This window comes from Littorina saxatilis, linkage group LG9 (assembly GCF_037325665.1).
Source record: "Littorina saxatilis isolate snail1 linkage group LG9, US_GU_Lsax_2.0, whole genome shotgun sequence".
Lineage (NCBI taxonomy): Eukaryota > Metazoa > Mollusca > Gastropoda > Littorinimorpha > Littorinidae > Littorina > Littorina saxatilis.
The window spans coordinates 28,290,242-28,300,295 of record NC_090253.1 but is presented as its reverse complement, the minus strand read 5'-3'; the positions used below and the strand labels follow the sequence as shown (position 1 = coordinate 28,300,295).

The 10,054-nt window shown below is 42.2% G+C and overlaps 1 protein-coding gene across 1 annotated transcript; it reads left to right on the top strand.

Moving 5' to 3' along the window:
- The first annotated feature begins 842 nt into the window (after positions 1–842).
- LOC138975786 (uncharacterized) lies at positions 843–5,101 on the top strand. The gene is made up of 4 exons (XM_070348539.1): positions 843–1,114; positions 1,842–1,904; positions 3,068–3,226; positions 4,540–5,101. Exons 1-4 carry the CDS (start codon positions 850–852, stop codon positions 4,974–4,976), a joined length of 924 nt encoding a protein of 307 aa, XP_070204640.1. The 5' UTR covers positions 843–849; the 3' UTR covers positions 4,977–5,101.
- Positions 5,102–10,054: the final 4,953 nt, after the last annotated feature.

Here is a 10,054-nt window from a genome sequence, read left to right as displayed (position 1 = left end):
TTGTTGTTCTTGCTTTTGGGTAAGGGTAGCGGTATTTGAATTCCTGGTGGTTGTGGCCTCTGTGTGTGTGTGTGTATATCAGTGTGTGTGTGTGTGCGGCGTGCGCCGTGTGTGTGTGTCAGTGTGCGTGTGTGTGTGTGTGTGTGTGTGGTGTGTGCTTGTGTGTGTGTGTGTGTGTGTGTTCGTGATGCGCAGATTACATGGTTCGAAATTATTACACAGAACGGCTTCCTTGAAGTTATACGGGGAAACCAGCCCCCTAGCACATTTATAACACTGAAGTCACGACAAAACTCTTTGTGTTAAGTTCGTTTGGAGATTTTCAGATTAAACTGGCATAATCGATGGAGAAAACGAGCGTCACATATATCAACTTGAAAGGACGAAAGAAAGAGAGAGCGAGAGAGGGAGAGAGAGAGAGAAAACAATTTGTGACTGAGTGTGGGAGTGCCTGTTTGTCCGATCGAGTCCAATGCAGGAAACACAATCCAGGCTAGCAATGCCGAATATAAGCGAAGCATGAGTGGTGTCCCCTGACTTGTGTCAATATTTATCAGTGAAACTGAACCTGGAACAAATGTTTAAAAAAGAGAGAGAGTGAGAGAGAGAGGGGGGGTGTGCATATCTCACGTCATTTTTCATTTAATCTTTCTTTTCAACGCACAAAATAAGTTTAGACTGAAAGGAAGAGGTTCCGGGAGTGGCTCACAACTGAGAGGGCGGGGCCGGGTCTGAGAGGGGTGGGGGGGGAGAGAGAGAAAGAGAGAGAGAGTAAGTTGATAGTAAGTCAGCTGCGAAACAATCTCTTTTTTTTCTTCTTTTTTTTCCTTTTTAAAACAGACCAGAATAATGAAAATCGCAAAGATCCTGGCCCCCCTCTTGCTAGCCGCCACAATGGCAATGATGCAAAACCTCCCGATGATCGCCGGACAGACTGATGAGTCCGGTGACACTTGCTACGGAGAAAAGTGTGGTCCGAAACAGTACTGCAGCCACGCTGAGGTGTATGGCAAGAAATGCAAAAACTGCACGCATTTCCTGACCGAATGCGGCACCCCGGGTGAAGGGAGAATCGCAGAAATATCTGGTTTTCGATGTGGCTGGATCTGTGAAGGTGGGTGTGTGTGTTCAGTGAATGAGACACATCATCAAAAAATGAAGTAATATTGCCAGTACTTGTTTGACTCCTTCAAATAATGATGTGGTAATGTGAATTTTGATGTGAAGTTTCAGAATATTCTCCTTAAGCTTTCAGGCCTTTTTTGTCTTCTTTTTTCTGTTCTTTTTACACCCCCGGTATAGGGGTGTGTATAGGTTTCACTCGATGTGTTTACACCCCCGGTATAGGGGTGTGTATAGGTTTCACTCGATGTGTTTGTGGCGGTGTTTGTGTTCGCAAGTAGATCTCAAGAATGAACGGACCGATCGTCACCAAACTTGGTGAACAGGTTCTATACATTCCTGAGACGGTCCTTACAAAAATTGGGACCAGTCAAACACACGGTTAGGGAGTTATTGGTGGATTAAAATTATACAACGACTTATAGACGGACACCCCCGTTGGTCAAAGGGAAATAACCATTCTCACTGCCACCAACTGAGAAGGTTATTTCCCTTGACGGGGGTGTTTTTCCTATCAGAGGAATTTCTTGTTTGTTTTGCTTTACAGGGTATGAAGATGATAAAGCTCTGGGGATTTAAAAGGAATGATGGGAAGAATCGAACGTGTCAGTAAAATTACCTGTTCATCTGAGGCGGTTGTCTCTGCGTCTCAATGACTGTACACCGCCGACCTTCTGATCGAATGCCTAAGTGGATTGACTCGAGTATGTCTGTTTCAGTGCAAAGGTATAAGGATGATTTGAACCACAGTCGACGGTCGAACGAACAGTTGCAGAGAAAAAGTGAGTAACACAAAGATTCTTCTCATGGCGCTAGTAGTTTTTACTGTCAATAAATGATACCATAACGCCTTCTATACATTTAAATTTGAACACTGTCGTTTCAAAACTGACTGAATCGTTCTGACACATGGACTCGGACGCACACGTACACGTACACAAGTACATCGCATGTACACACGCACACGTGCGCGCGCACACGCACACACTCACACACACATGACACACACACACGCGCGCGCTCGCGCGCAAGCACGCACCCCTACCCCCACCCCACCCACACACACACACATACACATACACATCACACGCACAAAGTTTTACTGCCCCGGCTGGAGAGAAATTGATTGTATTTTGTCATTACTATTTTGGTCATTTTGGGCTGTATTTTAGCCGTTTGCTTTCAATCGATAAGTCAGTGTCGTACAGACCCAAGCCTTTTTAGATGACGCGAGCAACAAGGAGTGTCCCTGCCGGCGCTTGCATCAATGTCAATGTAAAACATGCGATGATGTCAGAGCTATTTAAATCGACACGTTACAAATGCATCAATTATTATCATTCTCCAACACAGACGGACCTAGGCCCAAAAAAGTGACGCGTTCGACTCAATTAATACTGGAAACATCAACATGACGTGGCTGGTCATATTAAAGTGATGATGTGTCAATAAGGCCTGTGCCTTAATTTTTGGATAGTGCTGCTTAAGAGGAGATGTTTTGGGCCATGACGTCAATCATGAATATATATAGTCACATCATAAGGCGCAAAACAAATCTTGTGACAGATCCTGCAAGTCAAGTTTACTATGACTCCACTGACTTAGTGCAATAGGAATCAGTGACCTTTGCACTTTGCACGTAGTCCCCAACCTGCCATATACACTCGTGCATATTGTGAGTTCCCTCCCGGCAATGTGTTGGCCCTATTCCACACAGGCCACGAATCGCCTCGCCACGAATTGATACATTTTAAGATTCGTAGTTGTTAAACTGATTCGTATATAATCGTAGTCAGTTCTTGCAATTATTGTACAATCGGGAATTCGTGGCAAAGGTTTTGAGCCGCTATTCAAAATGTTGGCCACGAATCCCCGAATGAGTCACGGAATACCTACGAATTGTGTGTGGGTGTGTGTGTGTGTGTGTGTGTGTGTGTGTGTGCAGATGAAGACCTCCAACTAACGATATATATCGAGGCTGCTGTTTCTGGCCTTCTGATGTTCCTTATGGTCGTTGTCTTCATCGTGTGGCTGCGCTACAACAGACACACAATTGCACGACTGCGCGAAAAGATGGCAAACCCAGCTCATCTATCAACTGCTCGTAAGTTGGTGTCTTAATTAAGCAAATAAACAAAAAATAAAAATAAACACAACTTGTGTTAAGTTATGTGTGCAGAACTCACTATAGCAGTTACTGGAAAGTTTAAGTGTAACACTAAGCATAGTATTGGCTTCGACTCGGAGTCAGAACTTGAGCGCAAAGTTTTGTATTTGACACTGACAACGATTTCAACAATTAATCCAGCAAGTGTCATTAAACGGGCCAGGTATCCTGAGTTTCTTCGTTTACCAATATATACAGGTTCATTTTCATTTCATTTATTCATTTATGCCTTTGACCCCGTCCGGGGCATAGGCCGCCAACAAGAGCTCGCCAGGCACTCCGATCCTGGGCCAATCTCTCCAGTTGTCTCCAGGTGTAGCCGATGTGTTTCACCTCTGCCTCCAAGTTACGACGCCAGGTGTTTCTTGGCCGGCCTCGTCTCCTCTTGCCCTGCGGGTTCCATGTGAGGGCCTGTCGCGTGATGCTGGTTGTCGTCTTGCGGAGTGTGTGGCCAATCCACCGGAAGCGTCTTTGCAGAATGTCCTGTTCTACGGATAACTGTTTTGTTCGCTGCCAAAGGTCTTTGTTGCTGATGGTGTCAGGCCAGCGAATTCGGAGGATTCTTCTGAGGCAGGTGTTAATGAAGGTCTGGATTTTTCTTGTGATGGCAACTGTAGTTCTCCAGGTTTCGGCTCCATACAGCAAGACTGACTTCACCGTGGTGTTGAAAATCCTGAGCTTGGTGTTGATGCTCAGGTCTGCTGATGCCCATACGTTCTTCAGTTGAAGGAAAGCTGCTCTTGCTTTGCCAATCCGGACTCTAACATCAACGTCCGTGCCACCCTGCTTGTCGACAACGCTTCCGAGATAGGTGAAATTGTCTACCTCTTGCAGTGCTTCACCATTCAGCGTGATGGGGGTCGTGTTGGCTGTTGCGTTTGTCCTAAGGACCTTGCTCTTCCCCTTGTGGATGTTGAGGCCAAATCGAGCGGAGTTGTTGGCCACAGTGCTGGTCTTCTCCTGCATTTGTTGTTGGGTATGGGAAAGAAGGGCCACGTCATCTGCAAAGTCCAGGTCATCCAACTGTGTCCAGAGTGTCCACTGGATTCCGTTCCGCTTCTGGGCTGTGGATGCCTTCATCACCCAGTCAATCACAAGTAGGAACAGGAAAGGCGATAGTAGACATCCTTGTCTCACGCAATATATACAGGTACTTGCAATAAAGTATATAATGACACGACTGAAAAAGGACTGTCTGCAGTGCACAAAATATATAAAGATCTCTTAGTTGTGACTGATTCTGTTTCCAGATACCAACACCAGAGCCAAAGCAGGCTGGTTAAGCAGACTCTGTCCTTGGTCGCTGTCTCCAAAGCTCAAATACGTGACACAGCCACAACCTGATGACTCCGCTCGCCAACCAATGCTGCCTTCTTCGCCCGGTGAGATGCTTACCCAGCCTCTTCCAGCCAATCACGTCGTGACTCAGCCTGATGAAGACTGTCAAGGTCAACAGCCTCCAGGTCACATCTACGTACTTCCCGGATGCTCGGGAAACCGAGCCAGCTACAACAGTGGCGGTTATGACAGCGGAAACAACACTGCCAGCAGCGACAGTGGCAACAGCAGTCGTAAAAGCAGCCAAGCCAGCCTGCAGAAGACGGTGGCACTATCAGGGAACCGGACACAGTTTGTTTTCAACGACGAGAAGGACTTTAATATGTTAAACATGAATAAAGTTGTTTAAAGCTCTGTATATGCCATGACTATCATATACTGACAAAGCAACGTTTTCTGCGACGGTTACAACAAGTGGGCTAGCGCAGTAAGAGCGCCCTCTGCGGCCCGGCCCCAGGCTCCTGCCCCCCCCCCCCCTCCCCCTCCCCATCCCGCCCTCCCAGTCCCCAAAGAAAGAGTGCTATCTGCCATGAAAAGTTTGATTTTAATCAAGGCTGCAAAATTGGCAAGGTCAAATAGCTCTGTTGTTGACGAGACCGAAAGGCCAAAGATGCAACGGAACTCGGGCAGCATCGCTGACGACAGTGGCAACGACAGCAGAAAAAGCAGCCCGACCTTCGGTGAACGCAAAGCGGTGATGGTGGCACCAACCGGAGACAGGACGGAGCACGATCAAGGCGATCAAAACAATTTCATTAAGTACAGTGAAATCGCCGTTTGATGAACGTGCGTCCCGTATAGTTTAATATACAGCGCTGCAAAAAGCGAAGTACAGTGATCTGTTTGATCAAAGGACGCCCGTGGGACCAGTCAAAAATGTCCCTATCTTGCACGTGGTTTGTCATGACAGGTTTACCTTTGTAAAGATAATAGAATAAGGGACAACATGCAGAAGATACTCTTTACACTTGAAAGTGGCTTGTCATAAGAGGTGTCTTACAACGCACAATATACTGCAAAATATTCCACAGATGAGCTGAACATTTAAAAAAAATAAATTAAAAATTTAAAAAAAGAAGAAGATCGGGACCGACAGAAGAGAGGCCAATCGTTCTGCCTGGCAACTAACCAGCTCATCCCCATGAGAAAAGGCAGCAGTGAAGAGGGGTCTGTGTCCAGACCCATGCCGTTGTATCTGTAAAATTCCACGGGACTTTTGCCGCTCGGTTGGGATCTTTAAAGAGCACAATCCTTCAGCTCGTCTAAACATATGAGAAAAGGCAGCAAACGCAGACCCATACGTAATATATGTATAGTTTGAATTCCACACGACTTTGCCGCTCAAGCTGGCTTTTGACATGACGATCATTCCTGAAAATTTGCAAAACTACAGGCAGGCAATAGATCGTTTGACAAAGACCAAAATCAGCACAGTAATGCGTAAAACCATGCATTCAACACATTTGTAGGCACAATCCCGATATTCCCTGTAATAACAGGTAATCCAGAGGACGTCTTCAGCATGTCTGGCTATTTGCGCACGGCCGCGCACTAAATACAGAGTAGGTCAGTATTTTGATTTAAGCCACATTGAATTCCAGTTATTCAGAGTTGCGGCAGACTTTAGCCAGTAAAAATATGTATTTAGGTCATCTTGTTACGACAGTTATACCAGAGCTGCAAGCTAGAGTGCCAGTAGAACAGGATTGTTTGGGGATATCTTTCCCCATCAGCAGCTCAGTACCATGGCATGTAACTGTGGATACAGCTAGTATATTATAGATACCGGGTGTCAGTAGTTCGGGAAGTAACAACGTATCATTTTAAATTGTTTGTTTAAGTATTTTATTTGTTGTTCTGTTGTTGTTTTTACATGTATATGTGAGGGTTTTTCGTGGTTTTTTTTAAATTCTGTGTTGTGAAGTAATTTTGGGTTGTTGAATTTTAAAACAATTGTTGCGAGACTCGGGAGGAAAAGTTTACATTATCCCTTTTTAAGAGAAAGACATAAAAAAAATTATAGTTGTTTTTTTGTTGCATCCTTAAATCTACCATTGTGAGATTAAAAAGTAAACACTTTACAATACCTTCCAAATGATGAGTATTAACATATTTCGTGGAAGGTTTTATTCCTACCATTGTGATATAAAAAATATAAAAAATAAAAACTTTTTTATTTTTTATTAGTGATTATTTTGACATTGCATGATTGTTGTATGTTAAAGAGTGAGGTTGTGAGATTTGAAAACATTGTTTACATTGTTGTTTTTGTGAAAGCATAAGTATGTTGATGCGAACTTGAAATGGTGTGATGCAACTGTTAATTTGATCTTTCACTTTCTTGTGTGCTTTTCAGTCCAAGATAACGCGTTGATAATACGGCTATTTATCCCACAGACCCTAGACACCGCTTTTGGGGAAAAACAAATGAGGTTCGTCAGTCTTTCTTTTCTCTGTTGATACATTATTTTTTCAGTTTCCCCAAAACCGTTGTTCAGTGCCTATGGTAAGTTTTGCGTTGATCTCTTCGCATGCACAAGATTCACTTTTTGCATTTTCCATACTGCTTGTGAACGGTCTGGGGTGTTTCTGGTTTTATTCATTTGCTCAGATTAAGTTGTGCATGTACAAAAGTTGAAACTGGGTAAATCAACTGTATACACAAATGGTGTAAACTTCTTCAAGTGTGAACAAAATCATAGAAAAATACCTCATGCTCACAGCTTATTTTCGACTGCCCAGTATGTAACATTCTGCATAGTAGCCGACAATGATTTCACCCGTTATTTATTTTGCTGTTACTTCTGTATAAAATAAACACAATTTTGCTTTGTGGATTTTTTTCATCCACCCATTAATTTGCTTTGTATAGTTTAAATCTTAAGCTGGGCTACAGCTAAAGGAGCCCCTCCCTTCCCTTTGGTTTTTTTGTTGACAGCTTGTTTTTCCATCCACAACTTTGTGATAAGATAGTGGTCATTACTCTTACATTATTTGTGTCACATTTGGTTGGTCTTGTTTGTTTGCTTTCTGGTCTCATTCTATACACCCATTGTCTTTCAAGAGTATTCTGATGACTGCCAAATGAGTCATGTATTATTTTCTGTTGAAGCTACTTCATAAACAAATACATGGTGAGTGTTTGAATGTTTACCCCTGGATGACAAAAAGGTGGGTTGGCTTTTCTGCTAGTGTGTATCTATACGTAACCCAGTTACTGATTTTGTATATATAACTTGGTAAACATGTATCCCCTTTAGTATTCTTATCCACATTTTTAAAAACTTTTTGATGATTGAATATACTTGTGAACAAAAATAATGTATTAACTTTTAAAAGGCAGTATTACTTGAACTGAACTAGCCTGATATATTCTCACAAATCTATGCATGGTTTGGACTGCCATAGAAACCTATCTCTCAATTTTCAGGCAGCTATTTTTAAAAAAAATCCCTCTCTATGAACTGCAAACAGAAACCAGCGTACAATCATCATCTCTGTTCAAATCATTCCTTGAACAATATTTCTTTTCAACAATTAAAGACAAGAAGGGCAAAGCCCATACGACTCACATGCTTGACCTTCTGCTTTACACATTTTTCCTACCAAAATACATGTGACCTTGACCCAAGGTCAAGGTCATCCAAGGTCATGCAACACAAAGCTGTTAATTCAAGACATAGGAAGTACAATGGTGCTTATTGGCTCTTTCTACCATGAGATATGGTCACTTTTAGTGGTTCACTACCTTATTTTGGTCACATTTCATAAGGGTCAAAGTGACCTTGACCTTGATCATATGGGACCAAATGTGTCTCATGATGAAAGCATAACATGTGCCCCACATAATTTTTAAGTTTGAAACAGTTATCTTCCATAGTTCAGGGTCAAGGTCACTTCAAAATATGTATACAATCCAACTTTGAAGAGCTCCTGTGACCTTGACCTTGAAGCAAGGTAAACCAAACTGGTATCAAAAGATGGGGCTTACTTTGCCCTATATATCATATATAGGTGAGGTATTCAATCTCAAAAACTTCAGAGAAAATGGGAAAAATGTGAAAAATAGCTGTTTTTTAGACAACATTTATGGCCCCTGCGACCTTGACCTTGAAGCAAGGTCAAGATGCTATGTATGTTTTTTGGGGCCTTGTCATCATACACCATCTTGCCAAATTTGGTACTGATAGACTGAATAGTGTCCAAGAAATATTCAACGTTAAAGTTTTCCGGACGGACGGACGGACGGACGGACGACTCGGGTGAGTACATAGACTCACTTTTGCTTCGCATGTGAGTCAAAAAAGTGTTTAAAAAAAAAATCTCCTATGCCTCATCACCAACAGTTGGTATCATAAAATGTTTGAATTGTTAAAACTGTGCCGGCAATGAAGCATTAGATTAAATCCTGGACTAATTTGTAACAGTTGATTTTTCGCATGTAAAATATTTTTAATTTATTGTTTGTAGGTTTGCATTTTCCTACAGCATGCTAGTCTGTCATCAGTTTTATTTTTGTAAATACATTTACATTTGCAATTGACAAAGCTTTTAATTGAATGCTTTATACTCTGGCTGGGCTCTCCACATTCATGACATGTCTCCGTCTTAATGTTGTACATTTGCATGCCTGCACATATAAGTTATAGTTCACTTCATACCCCTTAGCTGGTTCCACCACATTTGCATTTTACATTTTGGTTGATGGCTTCATCTCCATTGCTAAATACCACCATGATCGTCAGATTAAATCTCCTGTGATTCTTTGTGTTACTATCATCAACATCAATAAAAAATCACTGTACATACCATATCCATCTGGTTTTTTATTGTTACATGTGTATGCCAGAGAGAGAGAGGGGGAGAGAGAGAGGAGGGAGGGATGGGGGGGGGGAGAGAGAGCAAAGATTGGTTGTTTGTTCACCCTCTCTTTAATAAATGTCACACATGCACACTGACACACACACACACGCCAACAGATGTACACACACACATGCACACACACACACACACACACACACACATAAATAGCAGTACACTGATTGATGGTTCCTCTCTTCATATTTTCTTGTCAACAAAACAACTGGAGAGTACAAAGTATCCATTTCATCTGATTTTTAAGTCAATAAAACAACTGTACAGTACCAATCATTCCATACAAGGGAATAAAGTACATCACTTTCAGATAAAAGGTTTTAAACAAATAACAAAAGCTTACACAGTAATCTCATAAACATACACTAAATCAAATATTACAGGTACTGTCCTTCTTGATCATGTTCACCACCTCGAATGTGTTCAGGCTTTCACATGGAAAAGAACATCCTTCCACTTGAAAACATACCAAAAATAAATAGTGTAGCTACATTCTGTGTAGCATTCATTTAAAAAAAAAATTGCTAAATGAATTCAGCAGATTGACATAGG